Genomic DNA, 25884 nt, shown 5'->3' on the forward strand with positions numbered 1-25884 from the left:
TGAAGTGTGGGGTATAACTTGACAGAGGGCAGAAAGCCCAACGTCAAGTTCTTCATCTGAAGTCTTTGTAGATAACATCTGACAGCCAGCGGGACAGTGGCAAAAATCCCTTGGATTATTTGACACAAAAGGGCCTCTATGGCAATCGGCCATCTTGGACTTTCTCCAAAGACTTGCGATTGCCACGTGGACTACCAATAATGGTATTTGATTTGTACATTAACCTCCTTGGCGGTATGGACGAGCTCAGCTCATCCAATACCTGCCGGAGGGCACCACTCAGGCCCTGGTGGGCCGATTTCCGTAATTTTTTTAATTAAAACACGCAGCTAGCACGTTGCTAGCTGCGTGTTGGAGACGATCGCCCCCGCGTAACAGGGCCACTGAGACCCCGTGCGCAGCCTGGCCAATCAGTGCCAGGCAGCGCTTAGGCGTGGATCAGGACTCCCTATGACGTCATTCCGCTCGTCGCCATGACGACGGGGGAAGCCCTAAAAGAAATCCCGTTCGGAACTGGATTTCCAAATGGGCTTGATCGCCCCCGGCGATCGGAGGGGTGGGAGGGATGCCGCAGGGAGGGGGGAATCATGTAGCTAGCGCAAGGCTAGCTACATGATTTAAAAAAAAAAAAAATTCAAAAAATACTGCTGCGCAGCCACCCTAGCGATCTTAATAGAACGCCAGGGTGGTTAAGACATTCTGTTGTTACTTTGCTAGCTAGGTTGTAAATAGGTTTCTTCCTTCTAGGATTAGCTAGTACCCGATTTCCTGTGCGAAATCGATAACTTTAGTTTATGGAGTGGACATACAATCAAGATTGCATCATATATGGACCCAGTAACCTTTCTTTAAACGTCACACTGCTTACAGTCTTTAAGCCTTCGGATGTGACTATTCCCCGAACGGTGACTGGAGCATGTCGAACGTGATTGGGCTGGCTACTGTATTATGATAGCATTTGGGTCTCTTCGCCCTAGCAAATCGAAGAGTGGTGGCAGTGAAATTACCAGATTTCCAGTGCGAAATCGATATCTTTTCGTTTACCGATTGTACATGTATGGGCACCTCCAACCAATCTTAACCGTTTACTATGCACACAGTGAATTTGCCTCCAGAAATCTCTATTGCATGAGACCTTCATGGCAACAGTGGCCTAGTAATAAGGGATTGGTGAATGATTGTCACAGTACATATTGTCGGCAGTTGTGCAACCAATCTTTGTCAGTCTACCTACCGTACTTCCTGCTAATGCTAACGGGAGAAGATTAGACAGGATTGGCACGCTCTGTCACATTACTACTTTCTTCTGACGATCCAGCAACCGGTCTTTTAACGACTTGGAGACGGGATCGCGGGGCTGGGTTGTCACACACACTACTCAGCATTTTCAATGATTTTACAGAGCAGGCCAGTAAACTTTTGAACTGTCCTCTGCAGGAAAAAAAAATACAGTGACCGACACTTAAGGTAATAAGCGTCAGAAGACAGAGCTCTCTGCGACTTGGAAAATCGAGGAGCTTAACCTCTTGACGACCAGCTAACGCCGATTGGCGTAAACTGGTCGTCTGCGGGTTACCATGGAAACGGCCGCTCGAGCGGCCTTTCCATGTCAGTTCACGGAGGGTGCCTCCGTGAACAGCCGGAGAGCCGCCGATAGTGGCTCGCCGGCAAAATGTAAACAGGCAGGGAAGAAATCCCAGCTGTTTACATGATACGGTGCTGCTGCGCAGCAGCGCCGTAAGGCAGATCGCGATCCCCGGCCTCTGATTGGCCGGGGATCGCCGGCATATGATAGGCTGAAGACTATCCCACAATGCGCAGGACGGATAAAGCCCAGGAAGGGAGAGGGAGGTAAGGGGAGGGAGGGAGCGCACAAAACGCTGCGGAGGGGGGCTTTGAGGAGCCCGCTACCCACTAATGGCCGGCGGCGATCAGACCCCCCCAGCAGGACATCCCCCTAGTGGGGAAAAAAGGGGGGTAGTCTGATCGCCCTGCTGCACTGCTGATCGGTGCTGCGGGCTGTAGAGCCCACGCAGCACCGATCAGTGAAAATTTCCCTGGTCGGCAAGTGGTTAATGGCTCTTTTGCATAGATAACTGGAGTTTCTTAATTCTTCCTGTACTGGAAACAATATAAGCTTCATATCTCTGCTGCTAATGTTTTATTTCTTAGCTGTACTACACATACAAATTATCATTATCATTTTTTTTTTTTTTTTTTTTCCCCGCTTTAGTGTCTCTTTAAAGGGATACTTAAAGAGAATCTGTATTGTTAAAATCGCACAAAAGTAAACATACCAGTGTGTTAGGGGACATCTATTACCCTCTGTCACAATTTCGCCGCTCCCCGCCGCATTAAAAGTGGTTAAAAACAGTTTTAAAAAGTTTGTTTGTAAACAAACAAAATGGCCACCAAAACAGGAAGTAGGTTGATGTACAGTATGTCCACACATAGAAAATACAATCATACACAAGCAGGCTGTATACACCCTTCCTTTTGAATCTCAAGAGATCATTTGTGTGTTTCTTTCCCCCTGCAGCTATCTTCCACTGAAGTGTCAGGCTGTTTCTTCCTGCAGAGTGCAGACAGCTCTCCCTGTATGTAATTCCTCAGTATGTGAAAGCCCAGCCATCTCAGAGGATGATTTATCCAGCTTGTAAAAGATAAGAGAGAAGCTGCTCTAATCTAAATAATACACAGGCAGTGTGCAGAGAGGGGCCTGGAGGGGGGAGATGCATCACAGAACCACAACACTGAAGAACTTGGCAGCCTTCCAGACACAGGCTGACAAGTCTGACAAGAGAGAGATAAGTTGATTTATTACAGATATGGTGATAGTAGAACGTGCTGCAGTAAGCCAGAACACATTAGAATAGCTTTTAGAACTTGTAGGATGATAAAAAACAGGATGCAATTTTTGTTACGGAGTCTCTTTAAGTCAAGGGGAAAAAATGAGTTTAACTCACCTGGGGCTTCCCTCAGCCCCCTGCAGCTGATCAGTGCCCTAGCAGCCCCGCTCCGATGCTCCTGGACCCGCCGGCGGCGACTTCCGGTTTCGCCGTCACCGGCCGACAGGCATGGGAATGCGAGTGATTCTTCGCGTTCCCAGCCACAATAGCACCCTCTATGCTGCTATTGCGTGACGGCGAAACCGAAAGTAGCCGCCGGCGGGTCCAGGAGCATCGGAGCGGGGCTGCAAGGGCACCGATCAGCTGCAGGGGGCTGAGGGAAGCCCCAGGTGAGTTAAACTCATTTTTCCCCCTTGACTTAAGGCTCACTTTAACATCTGGAACCAATCTGCAATCCAGCCATGACTTTTAATAACATGGTAAAGTTGGAACCCATGTCACTTGTTGATCCCTTGTTGAAGAAAGATTTGCATCTACAGGATAGAAACTGTTCCCAAAAGAAGGCTGGACACTTCACCTCCCTGGTGGTCTATTAACCCCCCTGGCGGTATGACTCCCGCGACTGCGCGGCCTCGGGAGGGTTTTTTGCACTTTTTTTTTTTATTTTTTAGCATGTAGCTAGCCTAGCGCTAGCTACATGCTTCCCCCCCCCCCCCCCCCCCCTCCCTGCGGTGTCTCACCGTAGCGTCCGATCGCCGCCGGCGCTGCTTGCCCATAAGGAAATCCCGTTCTGAATGGGATTTCCTTGAGGGCTTCCCCCTGCGCAAGGGGTATGCGGGGGGGGGGGCTGTATCGCGGCAGGTAGCGGCGCATCGGTGGCGGGCAGCGGCGATCAGACCAAACACACAGCTAGCAAAGTGCTAGCTGCGTGTTTGAAAGAAAAAAAATTATGTAAATCGGCCCAGCAGGGCCTGAGCGGCACCCTCCGGCGGCTTACTCCATGTCACACACGGGGTTACCGCCAAGGAGGTTAAAACCGTCAGGGGGCAGCGCAGCACTTTTTTTTTTTTTTTTAAATCATGTAGCTAGTCGAGCGCCCGCTACATGATAGCCGCTGTGCAGCGGCATCCCGCCTCCCCTTCCGATCACCTCCGGCGATCAGAGCAAACGAAGTCCCGTTCCGAGCGGGATTTTCTGTTTGGCTTCCCCCGTCGGCATGGCGACGATCGGGATGACGTCATAGCGCACGGGGGAGTCCCGATCCACCCCTTAGCGCTGCCTGGCGCTGATAGGCCAGGCTGCGCAAGGGGGGGCGGCGGCACGGCAGGTAGCGCCGAATCGGCCCAGAGCGGCGGCGATCGTAAAGTACACGCAGCTAGCAAAGTGCTAGCTGCGTGTAACAAAAAAAAAATTGTACAAATCACCCACCAGGGCCTGAGAAATCTTCCGCGGCGGCTTTGCCCGAGCTGAGCTCAGGCTTACCGCCAGGGAGGTTAAAGCACATCTAAACTGACAAGAATATGAAGGCTGCCATATTACTTTTTTGCTGATTGGATATCCTGAGTAGGCATGGTAAATGAGATGCAAATTGTTCTGAGCTGATGCCGGATTATGCAGATTATGTATGCAGCTTCAGAATTGACCAATCTGATTCCACCTTTGTGGTAATTGACCACCCTCTAGCCCTGATGTGACATTTATGGATTTGATCTGATGTGTATAGGTACATGGCTTTGCATTACATTGCGTTTACCTTTTAAAGGGCAACTGAAGTGAGAAGAGTATGGAGGCTGCCATATTTATTTTCCTTTTAACCACTTGAGGACCCACCCTTTACCCCCCCCCCCCCCCCCCCCCTAAGGACCAGCGTTTAATTATGTGATCTGTGCTGGGTGGGCTCTACAGCCCCCAGCACAGATCAAACACCAGGCAGAGAGATCAGATCACCCCCCTTTTTTCCCTACTAGGGGGATGATGTGCTGGGGGGGTCCGATCTCTCCTGCCTGCGTGTGGCTGGCGGGAGGGGGCACCTCAAAGCCCCCCTCCGCGGCGAAATTCCGCTTCCCCCTCTCCTACCTGGCCCCCTGGTGATCGGGGCTGCACAGGACGCTATCCGTCCTGTGCAGCCTGTGACAGGACGTCCCCTGTCACATGGCGGCGATCCCCGGCCGCTGATTGACTGGGGATCGCCGATCTGCCTTACGGCGCGCTGCTGCGCAGCAGCGCCGTACAATGTAAACAAAGCGGATTATTTCCGCTTGTGTTTACATTTAGCCTGCAAGCCGCGATCGGCGGCCCGCAGGCTATTCACGGAGCCCCCCGCCGTGAATTGACAGGAAGCAGCCGCTCGCGCTCCTTTGGATGGGAGCAGTCAGTCTGGCACATGCGCAGTCCCTCCTCATGCCCTGTGTATCATGCTCCTCTGGATGGGAGCAGTCAGTCTGGCACATGCGCAGTCCCTCCGCATGCCCTGTGTATCCTGCTCCTCTGGATGGGAGCAGTCAGTCTGGCACATGCACAGTTCCCTCCGCATGCCCTGTGTATCCTGCTCCTCTGGATGTGAGCAGTCAGTCTGGCACATGCGCAGTCCCTCCTCATGCCCTGTGTGTCATGCTCCTCTGGATGGGAGCAGTCAGTCTGGCACATGCGCAGTCCCTCCGCATGCCCTGTGTATCCTGCTCCTCTGGATGGGAGCAGTCAGTCTGGCACATGCGCAGTCCCTCCTCATGCCCTGTGTATCATGCTCCTCTGGATGTGAGCAGTCAGTCTGGCACATGCGCAGTCCCTCCTCATGCCCTGTGTGTCATGCTCCTCTGGATGGGAGCAGTCAGTCTGGCACATGTGCAGTCCCTCCGCGTGCCCTGTGTGTCATGCTCCTCTGGATGGGAGCAGTCAGTCTGGCACATGCGCAGTCCCTCCGCGTGCCCTGTGTATCCTGCTCCTCTGGATGGGAGCAGTCAGTCTGGCACATGTGCAGTCCCTCCGCGTGCCCTGTGTATCCTGCTCCTCTGGATGGGAGCAGTCAGTCTGGCACATGCGCAGTCCCTCCTCATGCCCTGTGTATCATGCTCCTCTGGATGGGAGCAGTCAGTCTGGCACATGCGCAGTCCCTCCTCACGCCCTGTGTCCTGCTCCTCTGGATGGGAGCAGTCAGTCTGGCACATGCGCAGTCCCTCCTCATGCCCTGTGTATCATGCTCCTCTGGATGGGAGCCAGGGCTGTGGAGTCGGGTAATTTTGGGTGCCTGGAGTCGGAGTCGGGAAAAAATGCACCGACTCCGACTCCTAAGGAATTTGTAACTGTAATTAAAATAGAAAATATGATAATGTTCTATTTCTCAGATAATAGTCATTAAAAATAATGTATATATACAGTATATATACAGTAATAGCTGTGCTTAGTCCACAAAAATGAAATAAACCAGTCAAAATTAGTTACTTGTGCTGCTTCAATAAAGCAGTCCCCGTATTTTTAAGGTCAGATATACATATCTGATTGTGACTGTATATATGATGTGTACACAGGAATCTCTTATATACACTAAATAACATCTATGCTGTAAGAATAAAGCCTGATGTGTAGCTGTGTCACTAATAGAGATGGTCAACGAGATGGAAATAATTCTGCATTGATGCTGATTTATGCAAATGTATGCACTCCCTTTGCTGATGAAATCAAATAATGTGATATGTTATTAAAATTTGGTTTGGTGACTACAAATTAAAGGGTACCTGAGACGGATGAAAAGTAAAGTTTTATACATACCTGGGGCTTCCTCCAGCCCCCTTCAGGCTAATCAGTCCCTCGCTGTCCTCCACCACCCGGATCTTCTGCTATGAGTCCTGGTAATTCAGCCAGTCAGCGCTGTCCGGCCGCATGCCGCTCCCACAGCCAGGAACATTCTGCACCTGTGCAATAGTGCTGCACAGGTGTAGTATGCTCCTGGCGGCGGAGTGTGTGCATGCGCACTACGCCTGACTGGCTCAAGTACCTGGACTCATAGCAGAAGATCCAGGTGGTGGAGGAGGACATACAGGGACTGATTATCCTGAAGGCGGCTGGAGGAAGCCCCAGGTATGTATAAAACTTTAATTTCCTCTGTCTCAGGTTTACTTTGTTACACAGTAGTACTATACTCTACATATGCACTCCCCACAGAGCTGCAGGAATCCACTGAGAATGCTGTCCACATTGAACACAGAGGTGTTGTCTGTTTACAATCTCCTCATTCCCCTGCAGAGTACCTGCACATCATTCTTACATGTACCCACACTTACATTGCCTAGGGCCTGATAAATGTTCTTTGTTCCGGTTTGTACCTTTTACAAGTACTCTTACCAAGGACTAGTTTTAGTCTAAAGGGAATAAATATAGTAGTCTACATATCCTTCTCACTTCAGTTGTCTTGTAAAATTCCTAAGCGTTGGCAGTTAAGAGACGAATTTCATGTTACATACTTTTAATCAACAAAATTGTAATATGCAAATTAGTGGAGTCGGAGTCGGTGGAATCCTAAACTGAGGAGTCGGAGTAGGTGGATTTTTGGACCGACTCCACAGCCCTGATGGGAGCAGTCAGGCTGGCACATGCGCAGTCCCCTCGCATGCCCTGTGTATCCTGCTCCTCTGGATGGGAGCAGTCAGTCTGGCACATGCGCAGTCCCTCCTCATGCCCTGTGTATCATGCTCCTCTGGATGGGAGCAGTCAGTCTGGCGCATGTGCAGTTCCCTCCGCATGCCCTGTGTATCCTGCTCCTCTGGATGGGAGCAGTCAGTCTGGCACATGTGCAGTTCCCTCCGCATGCCCTGTGTATCCTGCTCCTCTGGATGGGAGCAGTCAGTCTGGCACATGCGCAGTCCCTCCTCATGCCCTGTGTGTCATGCTCCTCTGGATGGGAGCAGTCAGTCTGGCACATGCGCACTCCCTCCTCATGCCCTGTGTGTCATGCTCCTTTGGATGGGAGCAGTCAGTCTGGCACATGCGCAGTCCCTCCTCACGCCCTGTGTGTCCTGCTCCTCTGGATGGGAGCAGTCAGTCTGGCACATGCGCAGTCCCTCCTCATGCCCTGTGTATCATGCTCCTCTGGATGGGAGCAGTCAGTCTGGCACATGCGCAGTCCCTCCTCATGCCCTGTGTGTCATGCTTCTCTGGATGGGAGCAGTCAGTCTGGCACATGCGCAGTCCCTCCGCATGCTCTGTGTATCATGCTCCTCTGGATGGGAGCAGTCAGTCTGGCACATGCGCAGTCCCTCCTCATGCCCTGTGTATCCTGCTCCTCTGAATGGGAGCAGTCAGTCTGGCACATGTGCAGTCCCTCCTCATGCCCTGTGTATCCTGCTCCCCTGGATGGGAGCAGTCAGTCTGGCACATGCGCAGTCCCTCCTCATGCCCTGTGTATCCTGCTCCTCTGGATGGGAGCAGACAGTCTGGCACATGTGCAGTTTCCTCCGCATGCCCTGTGTATCCTGCTCCTCTGGATGGGAGCAGTCTGGCACATGCGCAGTTCCCTCCGCATGCCCTGTGTATCATGCTCCTCTGGATGGGAGCAGTCAGTCTGGCACATGCGCAGTCCCTCCTCATGCCCTGTGTGTCATGCTCCTCTGGATGGGAGCAGTCAGTCTGGCACATGCGCAGTTCCCTCCGCATGCCCTATGTATCCTGCTCCTCTGGATGGGAGCAGTCAGTCTGGCACATGCGCAGTCCCTCCTCATGCCCTGTGTGTCATGCTCCTCTGGATGGGACCAGTCAGTCTGGCACATGCGCAGTTCCCTCCGCATGCCCTGTGTATCATGCTCCTCTGGATGGGACCAGTCAGTCTGGCACATGCACAGTCCCTCCACATGCCCTGTGTATCATGCTCCTCTGGATGGGAGCAGTCAGTCTGGCACATGCGCAGTTCCCTCCGCATGCCCTGTGTATCATGCTCCTCTGGATGGGAGCAGTCAGTCTGGCACATGCGCAGTTCCCTCCGCACGCCCTGTGTGTCATGCTCCTCTGGATGGGAGCAGTCAGTCTGGCACATGTGCAGTTCCCTCCGCATGCCCTGTGTATCCTGCTCCTCTGGATGGGAGCAGTCAGTCTGGCACATGCGCAGTCCCTCCTCATGCCCTGTGTATCCTGCTCCTCTGGATGGGAGCAGTCAGTCTGGCACATGCGCAGTCCCTCCTCATGCCCTGTGTTGTGTATCCTGCTCCTCTGGATGGGAGCAGTCAGTCTGGCACATGTGCAGTCCCCTTGCATGCCCTGTGTGTCATGCTTCTCTGGATGGGAGCAGTCAGCCTGGCACATGCGCAGTCCCTCCGCATGCTCTGTGTATCATGCTCCTCTGGATGGGAGCAGTCAGTCTGGCACATGCGCAGTCCCTCCTCATGCCCTGTGTATCCTGCTCCTCTGGATGGGAGCAGTCAGTCTGGCACATGTGCAGTTCCCTCCGCATGCCCTGTGTATCCTGCTCCTCTGGATGGGAGCAGTCAGTTTGGCACATGTGCAGTCCCCTCGCATTCCCTCTGTATCCTGCTCCTCTGGATGGGAGCAGTCAGTCTGGCACATGCGCAGTCCCTCATGCCCTGTGTGTCATGCTCCTCTGGATGGGAGCAGTCAGTCTGGCACATGCGCAGTTCCCTCCGCATGCCCTGTGTTACCTGCTCCTCTGGATGGGAGCAGTCAGTCTGGCACATGTGCAGTCCCTCCGCATGCCCTGTGTATCATGCTCCTCTGGATGGGACCAGTCAGTCTGGCACATGTGCAGTCCCTCCGCATGCCCTGTGTATCATGCTCCTCTGGATGGGAGCAGTCAGTCTGGCACATGCGCAGTCCCTCTGCATACCCTGTGTATCATGCTCCTCTGGATGGGAGCAGTCAGTCTGGCACATGCGCAGTTCCCTCCGCATGCCTTGTGTATCATGCTCCTCTGGATGGGACCAGTCAGTCTGGCACATGCGCAGTCCCTCCTCATGCCCTGTGTGTCATGCTCCTCTGGATGGGAGCAGTCAGTCTGGCACATGCGCAGTCCCTCCTCATGCCCTGTGTATCATGCTCCTCTGGATGGGAGCAGTCAGTCTGGCACATGCGCAGTCCCTCCTCATGCCCTGTGTATCATGCTCCTCTGGATGGGAGCAGTCAGTCTGGCACATGCGCAGTCCTATCTCACGCCCTGTGTGTCCTGCTCCTCTGGATGGGAGCAGTCAGTCTGGCACATGCGCAGTCCCTCCTCATGCCCTGTGTATCATGCTCCTCTGGATGGGAGCAGTCAGTCTGGCACATGTGCAGTTCCCTCCGCATGCCCTGTGTATCATGCTCCTCTGGATGGGAGCAGTCAGTCTGGCACATGCGCAGTTTCCTCCGCATGCCCTATGTATCCTGCTCCTCTGGATGGGAGCAGTCAGTCTGGCACATGCGCAGTCCCTCCGCATGCCCTGTGTATCATGCTCCTCTGGATGGGAGCAGTCAGTCTGGCACATGCGCAGTCCCTCCGCATGCCCTGTGTATCCTGCTCCTCTGGATGGGAGCAGTCAGTCTGGCACATGTGCAGTTCCCTCCGCATGCCCTGTGTATCCTGCTCCTCTGGATGGGAGCAGTCAGTCTGACACATGCGCAGTCCCTCCTCATGCCCTGTGTATCCTGCTCCTCTGAATGGGAGCAGTCAGTCTGGCACATGCGCAGTCCCTCCTCATGCCCTGTGTTGTGTATCCTGCTCCTCTGGATGGGAGCAGTCAGTCTGGCACATGTGCAGTCCCCTTGCATGCCCTGTGTATCCTGCTCCTCTGGATGGGAGCAGTCAGTCCGGCACATGTGCAGTTCCCTCCTCATGCCCTGTGTGTCATGCTCCTCTGGATGGGAGCAGTCAGTCTGGCACATGCGCAGTCCCTCCTCACGCCCTACGTGTCATGCTCCTCTGGATGGGAGCAGTCAGTCTGGCACATGCGCAGTCCCTCCTCATGCCCTGTGTGTCATGCTCCTCTGGATGGGAGCAGTCAGTCTGGCACATGCGCAGTTCCCTCCGCATGCCCTGTGTATCATGCTCCTCTGGATGGGAGCAGTCAGTTTGGCACATGTGCAGTCCCCTCGCATTCCCTGTGTATCCTGCTCCTCTGGATGGGAGCAGTCAGTCTGGCACATGCGCAGTCCCTCATGCCCTGTGTCATGCTCCTCTGGATGGGAGCAGTCAGTCTGGCACATGTGCAGTCCCTCCGCATGCCCTGTGTATCATGCTCCTCTGGATGGGAGCAGTCAGTCTGGCACATGCGCAGTCCCTCCGCATGCCCTATGTATCCTGCTCCTCTGGATGGGAGCAGTCAGTCTGGCACATGCGCAGTCCCTCCGCATGCCCTATGTATCCTGCTCCTCTGGATGGGAGCAGTCAGTCTGACACATGCGCAGTCCCTCCGCATGCCCTATGTAACCTGCTCCTCTGGATGGGACCAGTCAGTCTGGCACATGCGCAGTCCCTCCTCATGCCCTGTGTATCATGCTCCTCTGGATGGGACCAGTCAGTCTGGCACATGTGCAGTCCCTCCTCATGCCCTGTGTATCCTGCTCCTCTGGATGGGAGCAGTCAGTCTGGCACATGCGCAGTCCTATCTCACGCCCTGTGTGTCCTGCTCCTCTGGATGGGAGCAATCAGTCTGGCACATGTGCAGTTCCCTCCGCATGCCCTGTGTATCATGCTCCTCTGGATGGGAGCAGTCAGTCTGGCACATGCGCAGTCCCTCCGCATGCCCTATGTATCCTGCTCCTCTGGATGGGAGCAGTCAGTCTGGCACATGCGCAGTCCCTCCTCACGCCCTACGTGTCATGCTCCTCTGGATGGGAGCAGTCAGTCTGGCACATGCGCAGTCCCTCCTCATGCCCTGTGTATCATGCTCCTCTGGATGGGACCAGTCAGTCTGGCACATGCGCAGTCCCTCCTCATGCCCTGTGTGTCATGCTCCTCTGGATGGGAGCAGTCAGTCTGGCACATGCGCAGTTCCCTCCGCACGCCCTGTGTGTCATGCTCCTCTGGATGGGAGCAGTCAGTCTGGCACATGCGCAGTTTCCTCCGCATGCCCTATGTATCCTGCTCCTCTGGATGGGAGCAGTCAGTCTGGCACATGCGCAGTCCCTCCGCATGCCCTGTGTATCATGCTCCTCTGGATGGGAGCAGTCAGTCTGGCACATGCGCAGTCCCTCCGCATGCCCTGTGTATCCTGCTCCTCTGGATGGGAGCAGTCAGTCTGGCACATGTGCAGTTCCCTCCGCATGCCCTGTGTATCCTGCTCCTCTGGATGGGAGCAGTCAGTCTGACACATGCGCAGTCCCTCCTCATGCCCTGTGTATCCTGCTCCTCTGAATGGGAGCAGTCAGTCTGGCACATGCGCAGTCCCTCCTCATGCCCTGTGTTGTGTATCCTGCTCCTCTGGATGGGAGCAGTCAGTCTGGCACATGTGCAGTCCCCTTGCATGCCCTGTGTATCCTGCTCCTCTGGATGGGAGCAGTCAGTCCGGCACATGTGCAGTTCCCTCCTCATGCCCTGTGTGTCATGCTCCTCTGGATGGGAGCAGTCAGTCTGGCACATGCGCAGTCCCTCCTCACGCCCTACGTGTCATGCTCCTCTGGATGGGAGCAGTCAGTCTGGCACATGCGCAGTCCCTCCTCATGCCCTGTGTGTCATGCTCCTCTGGATGGGAGCAGTCAGTCTGGCACATGCGCAGTTCCCTCCGCATGCCCTGTGTATCATGCTCCTCTGGATGGGAGCAGTCAGTCTGGCACATGCGCAGTCCCTCCTCATGCCCTGTGTATCATGCTCCTCTGGATGGGAGCAGTCAGTCTGGCACATGTGCAGTCCCTCCGCATGCCCTGTGTATCATGCTCCTCTGGATGGGAGCAGTCAGTCTGGCACATGCGCAGTCCCTCCGCATGCCCTGTGTATCATGCTCCTCTGGATGGGAGCAGTCAGTCTGGCACATGTGCAGTCCCTCCGCATGCCCTGTGTATCATGCTCCTCTGGATGGGAGCAGTCAGTCTGGCACATGCGCAGTCCCTCCTCATGCCCTGTGTCATGCTCCTCTGGATGGGAGCAGTCAGTCTGGCACATGTGCAGTCCCTCCGCATGCCCTGTGTATCATGCTCCTCTGGATGGGAGCAGTCAGTCTGGCACATGCGCAGTCCCTCCTCATGCCCTGTGTATCATGCTCCTCTGGATGGGAGCAGTCAGTCTGACACATGCGCAGTCCCTCCGCATGCCCTATGTATCCTGCTCCTCTGGATGGGAGCAGTCAGTCTGGCACATGCGCAGTCCCTCCGCATGCCCTGTGTAACCTGCTCCTCTGGATGGGACCAGTCAGTCTGGCACATGCGCAGTCCCTCCTCATGCCCTGTGTATCCTGCTCCTCTGGATGGGACCAGTCAGTCTGGCACATGCGCAGTCCCTCCTCATGCCCTGTGTATCATGCTCCTCTGGATGGGACCAGTCAGTCTGGCACATGCGCAGTCCTATCTCACGCCCTGTGTGTCCTGCTCCTCTGGATGGGAGCAATCAGTCTGGCACATGTGCAGTTCCCTCCGCATGCCCTGTGTATCATGCTCCTCTGGATGGGAGCAGTCAGTCTGGCACATGCGCAGTCCCTCCGCATGCCCTATGTATCCTGCTCCTCTGGATGGGAGCAGTCAGTCTGGCACATGCGCAGTCCCTCCGCATGCCCTGTGTATCATGCTCCTCTGGATGGGAGCAGTCAGTCTGGCACATGCGCAGTCCCTCCGCATGCCCTGTGTATCATGCTCCTCTGGATGGGACCAGTCTGGCACATGCGCAGTCCCTCCGCATGCCCTGTGTATCATGCTCCTTTGGATGGGAGCAGTCAGTCTGGCACATGCGCAGTTCCCTCCGCATGCCCTTTGTATCATGCTCCTCTGGATGGGAGCAGTCAGTCTGGAACGTGCGCAGTCCCTCTGCATGCCCTGTGTATCATGCTCCTCTGGATGGGACCAGTCAGTCTGGCACATGCGCAGTCCCTCCGCATGCCCTGTGTATCCTGCTCCTCTGGATGGGAGCAGTCAGTCTGGCACATGCACAGTTCCCTCCGCATGCCCTGTGTGTCATGCTCCTCTGGATGGGAGCAGTCAGTCTGGCACATGCGCAGTCCCTCTGCATGCCCTGTGTATCATGCTCCTCTGGATGGGACCAGTCAGTCTGGCACATGCGCAGTCCCTCCGCATGCCCTGTGTATCCTGCTCCTCTGGATGGGAGCAGTCAGTCTGGCACATGCGCAGTTCCCTCCGCATGCCCTGTGTATCCTGCTCCTCTGGATGGGAGCAGTCAGTCTGGCACATGCGCAGTTCCCTCCGCATGCCCTGTGTATCCTGCTCCTCTGGATGGGAGCAGTCAGTCTGGCACATGCGCAGTTCCTCCTCATGCCCTGTGTATCATGCTCCTCTGGATGGGAGCAGTCAGTCTGTCACATGCGCAGTTCCCTCCGCATGCCCTGTGTATCCTGCTCCTCTGGATGGGACCAGTCAGTCTGGCACATGCGCAGTCCCTCCGCATGCCCTGTGTATCATGCTCCTCTGGATGGGAGCAGTCAGTCTGGCACATGCGCAGTTCCCTCCGCATGCCCTGTGTATCCTGCTCCTCTGGATGGGAGCAGTCAGTCTGGCACATGCGCAGTTCCCTCCGCATGCCCTGTGTATCATGCTCCTCTGGATGGGAGCAGTCAGTCTGGCACATGCGCAGTTCCCTCCGCATGCCCTGTGTATCCTGCTCCTCTGGATGGGAGCAGTCAGTCTGGCACATGCGCAGTTCCCTCCGCATGCCCTGTGTATCATGCTCCTCTGGATGGGAGCAGTCAGTCTGGCACATGCGCAGTTCCCTCCGCATGCCCTGTGTATCCTGCTCCTCTGGATGGGAGCAGTCAGTCTGGCACATGTGCAGTTCCCTCCGCATGCCCTGTGTATCCTGCTCCTCTGGATGGGAGCAGTCAGTCTGGCACATGCGCAGTCCCTCCTCATGCCCTGTGTATCCTGCTCCTCTGGATGGGACCAGTCTGGCACATGTGCAGTCCCTCCTCATGCCCTGTGTATCATGCTTCTCTGGATGGGAGCAGTCAGTCTGGCACATGCGCAGTCCCTCCTCACGCCCTACGTGTCATGCTCCTCTGGATGGGAGCAGTCAGTCTGGCACATGCGCAGTCCCTCCTCATGCCTTGTGTATCATGCTCCTCTGGATGGGACCAGTCAGTCTGGCACATGCGCAGTCCCTCCTCATGCCCTGTGTGTCATGCTCCTCTGGATGGGAGCAGTCAGTCTGGCACATGCGCAGTTTCCTCCGCATGCCCTGTGTATCATGCTCCTCTGGATGGGAGCAGTCAGTCTGGCACATGCGCAGTTTCCTCCGCATGCCCTGTGTATCATGCTCCTCTGGATGGGAGCAGTCAGTTTGGCACATGTGCAGTCCCCTCGCATTCCCTGTGTATCCTACTCCTCTGGATGGGAGCAGTCAGTCTGGCACATGCGCAGTCCCTCATGCCCTGTGTCATGCTCCTCTGGATGGGAGCAGTCAGTCTGGCACATGCGCAGTTCCCTCCGCATGCCCTGTGTAACCTGCTCCTCTGGATGGGAGCAGTCAGTCTGGCACATGTGCAGTCCCTCCGCATGCCCTGTGTATCATGCTCCTCTGGATGGGAGCAGTCAGTCTGGCACATGCGCAGTTCCCTCCGCATGCCCTTTGTATCATGCTCCTCTGGATGGGAGCAGTCAGTCTGGAACGTGCGCAGTCCCTCTGCATGCCCTGTGTATCATGCTCCTCTGGATGGGACCAGTCAGTCTGGCACATGCGCAGTCCCTCCGCATGCCCTGTGTATCCTGCTCCTCTGGATGGGAGCAGTCAGTCTGGCACATGCGCAGTTCCCTCCGCATGCCCTGTGTATCCTGCTCCTCTGGATGGGAGCAGTCAGTCTGGCACATGCGCAGTTCCCTCCGCATGCCCTGTGTATCCTGCTCCTCTGGATGGGAGCAGTCAGTCTGGCACATGCGCAGTTCCCTCCGCATGCCCTGTGTATCATGCTCCTCTGGATGGGAGCAGTCAGTCTGGCACATGCGCAGTTCCCTCCGCATGCCCTGTGTATCCTGCTCCTCTGGATGGGAGCAGTCAGTCTGGCACATGCGCAGTTCCCTCCGCATGCCCTGTGTATCATGCTCCTCTGGATGGGAGCAGTCAGTCTGGCACATGCGCAGTTCCCTCCGCATGCCCTGTGTATCCTGCTCCTCTGGATGGGAGCAGTCAGTCTGGCACATGCGCAGTTCCCTCCGCATGCCCTGTGTATCATGCTCCTCTGGATGGGAGCAGTCAGTCTGGCACATGCGCAGGTCCCTCCGCATGCCCTGTGTATCATGCTCCTCTGGATGGGAGCAGTCAGTCTGGCACATGCGCAGTTCCCTCCGCATGCCCTGTGTATCCTGCTCCTCTGGATGGGAGCAGTCAGTCTGGCACATGTGCAGTTCCCTCCGCATGCCCTGTGTATCCTGCTCCTCTGGATGGGAGCAGTCAGTCTGGCACATGCGCAGTCCCTCCTCATGCCCTGTGTATCCTGCTCCTCTGGATGGGACCAGTCTGGCACATGTGCAGTTCCCTCCGCATGCCCTGTGTATCCTGCTCCTCTGGATGGGAGCAGTCAGTCTGGCACATGCGCAGTTCCCTCCGCATGCCCTGTGTATCATGCTCCTCTGGATGGGAGCAGTCAGTCTGGCACATGCGCAGTTCCCTCCGCATGCCCTGTGTATCCTGCTCCTCTGGATGGGAGCAGTCAGTCTGGCACATGCGCAGTTCCCTCCGCATGCCCTGTGTATCATGCTCCTCTGGATGGGAGCAGTCAGTCTGGCACATGCGCAGTTCCCTCCGCATGCCCTGTGTATCCTGCTCCTCTGGATGGGAGCAGTCAGTCTGGCACATGCGCAGTTCCCTCCGCATGCCCTGTGTATCATGCTCCTCTGGATGGGAGCAGTCAGTCTGGCACATGCGCAGTTCCCTCCGCATGCCCTGTGTATCATGCTCCTCTGGATGGGAGCAGTCAGTCTGGCACATGCGCAGTTCCCTCCGCATGCCCTGTGTATCCTGCTCCTCTGGATGGGAGCAGTCAGTCTGGCACATGTGCAGTTCCCTCCGCATGCCCTGTGTATCCTGCTCCTCTGGATGGGAGCAGTCAGTCTGGCACATGCGCAGTCCCTCCTCATGCCCTGTGTATCCTGCTCCTCTGGATGGGACCAGTCTGGCACATGTGCAGTCCCTCCTCATGCCCTGTGTGTCATGCTTCTCTGGATGGGAGCAGTCAGTCTGGCACATGTGCAGTCCCTCCTCACGCCCTACGTGTCATGCTCCTCTGGATGGGAGCAGTCAGTCTGGCACATGCGCAGTCCCTCCTCATGCCTTGTGTATCATGCTCCTCTGGATGGGACCAGTCAGTCTGGCACATGCGCAGTCCCTCCTCATGCCCTGTGTGTCATGCTCCTCTGGATGGGAGCAGTCAGTCTGGCACATGCGCAGTTTCCTCCGCATGCCCTGTGTATCATGCTCCTCTGGATGGGACCAGTCAGTCTGGCACATGCGCAGTCCCCTCGCATTCCCTGTGTATCCTGCTCCTCTGGATGGGAGCAGTCAGTCTGGCACATGCGCAGTTTCCTCCGCATGCCCTGTGTATCATGCTCCTCTGGATGGGAGCAGTCAGTCTGGCACATGCGCAGTCCCTCATGCCCTGTGTCATGCTCCTCTGGATGGGAGCAGTCAGTCTGGCACATGCGCAGTTCCCTCCGCATGCCCTGTGTAACCTGCTCCTCTGGATGGGAGCAGTCAGTCTGGCACATGTGCAGTCCCTCCGCATGCCCTGTGTATCATGCTCCTCTGGATGGGACCAGTCAGTCTGGCACATGCGCAGTCCCTCCTCACGCCCTGTGTCCTGCTCCTCTGGATGGGAGCAGTCAGTCTGGCACATGCGCAGTCCCTCCTCATGCCCTGTGTATCCTGCTCCTCTGGATGGGACCAGTCAGTCTGGCACATGCGCAGTCCTATCTCACGCCCTGTGTGTCTTGCTCCTCTGGATGGGAGCAGTCAGTCTGGCACATGCGCAGTCCCTCTGCATACCCTGTGTATCCTGCTCCTCTGGATGGGAGCAGTCAGTCTGGCACATGTGCAGTTCCCTCCGCATGCCCTGTGTATCATGCTCCTCTGGATGGTAGCAGTCAGTCTGGCACATGTGCAGTTCCCTCCTCATGCCCTGTGTATCGTGCTCCTCTGGATGGGAGCAGTCAGTCTGGCACATGTGCAGTCCCTCCGCATGCCCTATGTATCCTGCTCCTCTGGATGGGAGCAGTCAGTCTGGCACATGCGCAGTCCCTCCGCATGCCCTGTGTATCATGCTCCTCTGGATGGGACCAGTCAGTCTGGCACATGCGCAGTTCCCTCCGCATGCCCTGTGTATCCTGCTCCTCTGGATGGGAGAAGTCAGTCTGGCACATGCGCAGTTCCCTCCTCATGCCCTGTGTATCATGCTCCTCTGGATGGGACCAGTCAGTCTGGCACATGTGCAGTCCCTCCTCATGCCCTGTGTATCCTGCTCCTCTGGATGGGAGCAGTCAGTCTGGCACATGCGCAGTCCTATCTCACGCCCTGTGTGTCTTGCTCCTCTGGATGGGAGCAATCAGTCTGGCACATGTGCAGTTCCCTCCGCATGCCCTGTGTATCATGCTCCTCTGGATGGTAGCAGTCAGTCTGGCACATGCGCAGTCCCTCCGCATGCCCTGTGTATCATGCTCCTCTGGATGGGAGCAGTCAGTCTGGCACATGCGCAGTCCTATCTCACGCCCTGTGTGTCTTGCTCCTCTGGATGGGAGCAATCAGTCTGGCACATGTGCAGTTCCCTCCGCATGCCCTGTGTATCATGCTCCTCTGGATGGTAGCAGTCAGTCTGGCACATGCGCAGTCCCTCCGCATGCCCTGTGTATCATGCTCCTCTGGATGGGAGCAGTCAGTCTGGCACATGCGCAGTCCCTCCGCATGCCCTGTGTATCATGCTCCTCTGGATGGGACCAGTCTGGCACATGCGCAGTCCCTCCGCATGCCCTGTGTATCATGCTCCTCTGGATGGGAGCAGTCAGTCTGGCACATGCGCAGTCCCTCCGCATGCCCTATGTATCCTGCTCCTCTGGATGGGAGCAGTCAGTCTGGCACATGTGCAGTTCCCTCCGCATGCCCTGTGTATCCTGCTCCTCTGGATGGGAGCAGTCAGTCTGGCACATGTGCAGTTCCCTCCGCATGCCCTGTGTATCATGCTCCTCTGGATGGGAGCAGTCAGTCTGGCACATGCGCAGTCCCTCTGCATGCCCTGTGTATCCTGCTCCTCTGGATGGGAGCAGTCAGTCTGGCACATGCGCAGTCCCTCCGCATGCCCTGTGTATCATGCTCCTCTGGATGGGACCAGTCAGTCTGGCACATGCGCAGTCCCTCTGCATGCCCTGTGTATCCTGCTCCTCTGGATGGGAGAAGTCAGTCTGGCACATGCGCAGTTCCCTCCGCATGCCCTGTGTATCATGCTCCTCTGGATGGGACCAGTCAGTCTGGCACATGCGCAGTCCCTCCGCATGCCCTGTGTATCATGCTCCTCTGGATGGGACCAGTCAGTCTGGCACATGCGCAGTCCCTCTGCATACCCTGTGTATCCTGCTCCTCTGGATGGGAGAAGTCAGTCTGGCACATGCGCAGTTCCCTCCGCATGCCCTGTGTATCATGCTCCTCTGGATGGGAGCAGTCAGTCTGGCACATGCGCAGTTCCCTCCGCATGCCCTGTGTATCCTGCTCCTCTGGATGGGACCAGTCAGTCTGGCACATGCGCAGTTCCCTCCGCATGCCCTGTGTATCATGCTCCTCTGGATGGGAGCAGTCAGTCTGGCACATGCGCAGTTCCCTCCGCATGCCCTGTGTATCCTGCTCCTCTGGATGGGAGCAGTCAGTCTGGCACATGCGCAGTTCCCTCCGCATGCCCTGTGTATCCTGCTCCTCTGGATGGGACCAGTCAGTCTGGCACATGCGCAGTTCCCTCCGCATGCCCTGTGTATCCTGCTCCTCTGGATGGGAGCAGTCAGTCTGGCACATGCGCAGTTCCCTCCGCATGCCCTGTGTATCCTGCTCCTCTGGATGGGAGCAGTCAGTCTGGCACATGCGCAGTTCCCTCCGCATGCCCTGTGTATCCTGCTCCTCTGGATGGGAGCAGTCAGTCTGGCACATGCGCAGTTCCCTCCGCATGCCCTGTGTATCATGCTCCTGCATGGCTGTGTACAGCAGGCGTGGTCGGGAGCATCCTCAGTATGCATGGTTGGAAAATGATGGGAACTGTGCATGCCCAGGATACTCCTGACAAATAAGTTTTCAGGATCCGCACCATCTAAAATCTTTTTATTTATAGCTAATTAAAAACCTCACACAAGGCATAAAAATGTGTGTATCACACCGCCATGACGCACGGCGTTTCAGAATAGTTCTTTCTTCAGATAGCGTCAGGTACACACTCACAATACAATCAGAAAGCTTCCTACTTCTAGTACAAGGGAGAACCTGATGGAAGACTCCACATTAACTTACATGCATATTCATGGTATCCACAAACCAATAAGGTCACATTATACAAAAATCACTAAATTAAACATTGTACATTTGCAAAGATTTCCTTAAAAATGATTAGCTGGAGAGAGCATAATTAAAGCTTTCGCCTCACAGGAGTATATTGCGTACTCAGATACATAAGCCACACTTATGTGTGCAATCACAGTATCTCTCATTGTACTTCTACTGCTCCAATCAGCAGTGCAGGATCAGCCAATCAAATTCAAGCCGGCAACGTCCGCTCAGCTTCTCATTACTGATGCAACAGTCTGTATGCATGTTGGATTATTATGGCTCTGTACATATTAACAAGCTGACACATCATTGCATTCCAGCGGTTCTGGAGGTGTGTTTAGCTGCTAAGGGTACAATGGTTAATTTGCATATATTCAGCAGTGATGCACTGGGAGACATCGCAAGCTCACTCCAACCTGAATTGTTGCAAATTCTTTGTTTTACCCTCCCTGGCAATATGATAAGTGCTAGCTGCGTGTTTAAAAAAAAAAAAAAAAAATTATGTAAATCGGCCCAGCAGGGCCTGAGCGACACCCTCCGGCGGCTTACCCCGTGTCACACACGGGGTTACCGCCAAGGGGGTTAAGAAAGCAAACTCTTGTTTCCCTTGGTATTTTAGTAAGGGGGCTTTTAGGAGCATTGTAGATCCTCACACACTCCAATGAGTTCTGGTTCACCATGAGCTTGCTGGTTAGTCTGTACCTTAACTGACAGTGACAACATGTAGTTGTTTTTTTTTTTTTTTTACTATACTGCAGTTTAGATAATAATCCTGCTGATACTTCCAACAGCAACAGTCTATATCCAGTAGGGAGGAAGAGAGTAGCACTGCTAGCAAGCTCTTTATTCATGTGCTCTCATCAATACATAAAATTCCAGTCATATAAAGGCTGGCGGTGGGTGCAGGGGCTGAAAGCCTGACGGCCGTTTCGTGCTGGTGCACTTCTACGGAGCATTACTTTAAGCAGCATTCAGCATCAGTCTGAAGACAATACATTCAGAACAATCGAGCTGAACGTGGCGGCAGCCCCAGGACCACTCCTCGCCAACTGGCGTGAATGGTTTCCCATGGGCATTGCAGGAGAGCACTCGGACTAATGCACGCGCATCTCTCTCCCAGCGGCGATCGCCACTCGGAAACTGTTAGACGGCGAAACCGCCATCTAATTAGGCTGTACAACCCTGCGATCTGGGACACAAGGAAGCGATCCGCTGTGATAGGCTGACGGAGGGAGGGTAAAAAAAAAATGCACAATTTTATTTGAAAAGAATAAAAATATTTACATAAAAAATAAACATTGGGGGAGCGATCAGACAAAGAGCTCTGTTGGTGGGGAGAAAAAGAGGGGGGGGATCACTTGTGTACTGAGTGGTGCGACCCTGCAATGAGGCATTAAAGATGCAGTGGCCGACTTTAGTCAAAAATGGCCTGGTCACTATGGGGGGGGGGGGGGGGGGGGGTGTTAACACTGCTGTCCTTAAGTGGTTAAACTAGGAAAGGCTGCTTTCAGAAACTCTGTTCAAACTGAAATTGAGCACCAATGTATTCTGCTCCATGAGATCTTACTCACGATGGTAACTGCATTCCAGCATTTGTCCTACATGTTTCAAGCACAGATCATATACAAAAACACAATGGCCCCTATGCAATTAAGTTTTTATCCTGAGTTTTCTTCTAGGTCCTAGGTGATATTTTCCTGTTTATCAATAAAACGTCTTTAAAACCAGCAAGCAAAAAGCTGCTCAAAATAATTTTGATAGTAATTATTCAATTAAATTATGGTACTTTTGCATTTGCAAAAAGTTATTTGAAATAGAAGATGATGCATCTCCAAGGAGAAAATTCAGGAGAAAAAAGTGAATGGCATATGGCCCTATGTCTGCACACAAGGCCTAAATCTGTACATCACTAATGTGAGGATTGTATTTTTCCAGAAAATCAATGAGAAGCCCCAGGTGATTGCAGATTATGAGAGCGGCAAAGCTATTCCCAGCAACCAAGTCATGGGGAAGATTGAGAGAGCACTCGGTAAGTCTGCCAACTGCCTTCTGTCCAGCACAGCCAATTGGCTTTTCAGTATGTAGAAGCTTTCCAGAGGCGCCAATAGAATAAGTCACTTAACCACTTGATGACCCACCCTTTACCCCCCCTTAAGGACCAGCGTGGTTATTAGTGATCTGTGCTGGGTGGGCTCTACAGCCCCCAGCACAGATCAGGGTGCAGGCAGAGAGATCAGATTGCCCCCCTTTTTTCCTCCCTATGGGGATGATGTGCAGGGGGGGTCTGATCTCTTCTGCCTGCGTGTGGCTGGCGGGGGGGGGCACCTCAAAGCCCCCCTCCGCGGCGAAATTCCCCCCTCCCTCTCCTACCTGTCCCCTCCCCGGTGATCCGGGCTGCACAGGACGCTATCCGTCCTGTGCAGCCAGTGACAGGACGTCCCCTTTCACATGGCGGCGATCCCCGGCCGCTGATTGGTCGGGGATCGCCGATCTGCCTTACGGCGCTGCTGCGCAGCAGCGCCGTACAAATGTAAACAAAGCGGATTATTTCCGCTTGTGTTTACATTGTGTTTACATTTAGCCTGCCAGGCCCCCCCCCCCCCCCCCACGATCTCCGCTGCTCCCCCGTTTATTTATTACCGCCCCCCCCCCCCCCCCCACCCAAGATCCAGCGATCGCGCAGCCTCCCGGCACAGCTCCGGTCTCTCTATGGGGAGGATCGAACATGACTTCGCCGACGTCATGCGCAAACCCGATCCTCCCCATAGAGAGACCGGAGCTGTGCCGGGAGGCTGCGCGATCGCTGGATCTTGGGAAAGGGGGGGTGATAAACGGGGGAGCAGCGGAGATCGGGGGGGGGGGGGGTGCTGGGTACTTCTTCTAGCTAGCCGAGTGCTAGCTAGAGTATTTACAGACATTAGACACAATTATTTATTTATGGGGGACTCCTGGGGCCACAGAGCGGTATGCCCGACAGAGTAAGTAGCTTAAAGAGAAACAGTAACCAAGACTTGAACTTCATCCCAATCAGTAGCTGATTCCCCCTTTCTCATGAGAAATATATTCCTTTTCTCAAACGGATCATCGGGGGGCGCTCTGTATGGCTGATATTGTGGTGAAACCCCTCCCACAGTGTGATGTCTGCGCCTAAAAGCTCTGAGGTCCTGACATCACTGCCTTGTTGCATGGTGGGAAATAACAGCTGTTTCCAACTGTAAAAAAGCAAGCAGCATCTCCTTCCACTGACATCACCTGCCAGCAGAAAAAATGTCACCATGTGGTAAATTTCAGAATGTAAATCAGGGAGAGGAAATATTTTTACAATGAGCAAACACTGACTAAATCATTTATACATAATTATTGTAAATAAAATAAGCACTTTTTTTTATTATTTTCACTGGAGTTCTTCTTTAACCACTTGCCGACCAGTGGATTTTACACTGATCGGTGCTGCGTGGGCTCTACAGCCCGCAGCACCGATCAGGAGTCCAGCAGGGCGATCAGACTACCCCCCTTTTTTCCCCACTAGGGGGATGTCCTGCTGGGGGGGTCTGATCGCCGCCGGCCATCTGCGTTTTGCGGGGGGGGCTTCTCAAAGCCCCCCTCCGCAGCCATTTCTGCCCTCCCGCTCCTTACCTCCCTCCCTCTCTCCGTAATGCGCAGGACGGAGTTCCGTCCTGCGCATTGAAGGATAGGCTTCAGCCTATCATATGCCGGCGATCCCCGGCCAATCAGAGGCCGGGGATCGCGCCGTATGATGTAAACAGCGGGGATTTCTTCCCCGCCTGTTTACATTTTGCCGGAGAGCTGCGATCGGCGGCTCTCCGGCTGTTCACGGAGACACCCTCCGTGAACTGACATGGAAAGGCCGCTCGATTGAGCGGCCGTTTCCATGGTAACCCGCAGACGACCAGTTTACGCCAATCGGCGTTAGCTGGTCGTCAAGAGGTTAAAGTAAATCCTGTGATTCTCGATTCTTTTGCCCAAGTATGGCTGAAAATCGATCAAGGGGGTCCATGTTGCTAGACTCTTTTTCTTCCGATTTTAATAAATATCGGAACAGGGTATATGACCACCCTTTTGTATTGCAGTAGAGTATTTCCTGACATGCAGTAGGGAGTCCTGTTTCTTCATAATTGTAAGTAATCCTATGCTCTGCCAATCCTATAGCCCCTTACAATGAGGTTTATCTGCCCCCCTGGAGGTCGTGCTGATCCTTCACCTTCATGTTTTTCAGGTCTCAAGCTGCGTGGGAAGGACATTGGAAAACCCCTGGAAACCGCTCCCAAAACTAAATGAACACAAAGCCTCGAAATCAGTGGCCCCAGCTGATCTCGACCAGCCCCGCACAGGGCTGGGCCTTCCATTGCCAATCTGTACACCCCCCGGGGGATCGGACGTCACCAGGGACAGACTGCTGACCCGCTGTGAGAATAACCCATCTCTTCTAGATAGAAAGTGTGGGCGGCGAAGTTCCTGCCCATCACAGAAGATTTCAATTCTTTGGCTATTCCCGATTTATAATTCTTAGCCGTTTTTGTTATGGGGCTGCTTTCAACTCAAACCCCCACCCCCCTTTTTTTTTTAATTATTATTTTATTATTATTCTACAGACGGCAGACAGGTCCTTCCATTTATATAAGTTCTCACCTTTCTTGTATGTAATTGTAAAATAAAGACAAATTGTTATCCTTCTTCACCTACGTGAGTCACTGATGCACTTTCGTGAAGCAGTTGTCGGCACGCCATTATTTTTGATGCCTGAGGCAGTGAAGAGGGGGCGGATTTAGGCCTGGTTCACATTAGCGTTCGCTGTCCGGATTCGCCTGATCGGATCCGGACCATATACTGTACAAACGGAACGTACGTTCCGCATAGCAATGCAAAGTCTATGCGGACGTACACATGCGTCCGTTCCGTACAGAACGGAGCCGGACTCCGGACACTTTTCCAACATGCGCTATTTTTCGGGTCCGGTCATCCGGCCCACGCACCCGGGCCGGATCCTGACCCGAACATGCGGCCATGCTGTGCAATGAGAAACGGATGTTTCTCATCACACTGGCAATAGGACCGGATGTTTCCAGCACCGGTCCTATGCCACTTGGGGGCCCCGGACTACACGCCGGTATCCCCCATGCTTGCGGTGCCTTTCTGGCACTGCAATGTATCTAGTTCAGGCTACTTTATTGTAGCCGGAACTGATACATTCCGGATCCGCAACTTGTGGCCACTGCAGAGACCCGTACGGTCTCTTTGCGACCCCCCCCGGACACTTGCGGACTCGAACCGCAAGTGTGAACGGGGCCTTACCGTAAGGCACTGTAGGCCTACAGGCACCTGATGATGGAAAAAATGGCTCACTCCCTTTGCAGACTTCTGAGCAGAGCACAAATGAGC

The 25884-nt window shown here is 54.5% G+C and overlaps 1 protein-coding gene across 1 annotated transcript in view; it reads left to right on the plus strand.

Moving 5' to 3' along the window:
- The window catches only part of EDF1 (endothelial differentiation related factor 1), a 54932-nt gene extending 29749 nt beyond the window's left edge, over positions 1-25183 (plus strand). The window contains exons 4-5 of the mRNA XM_068248949.1: positions 22420-22513; positions 24722-25183. Of these exons, the coding sequence (XP_068105050.1) occupies positions 22420-22513; positions 24722-24783 (156 nt within the window). The 3' untranslated portion in view covers positions 24784-25183. The remainder of the gene's footprint in view (positions 1-22419; positions 22514-24721) is intronic.
- The last annotated feature ends 701 nt before the right edge of the window (positions 25184-25884 follow it).

The sequence above is a fragment of the Hyperolius riggenbachi genome, chromosome 8 (genome assembly GCF_040937935.1).
Source record: "Hyperolius riggenbachi isolate aHypRig1 chromosome 8, aHypRig1.pri, whole genome shotgun sequence".
Lineage (NCBI taxonomy): Eukaryota > Metazoa > Chordata > Amphibia > Anura > Hyperoliidae > Hyperolius > Hyperolius riggenbachi.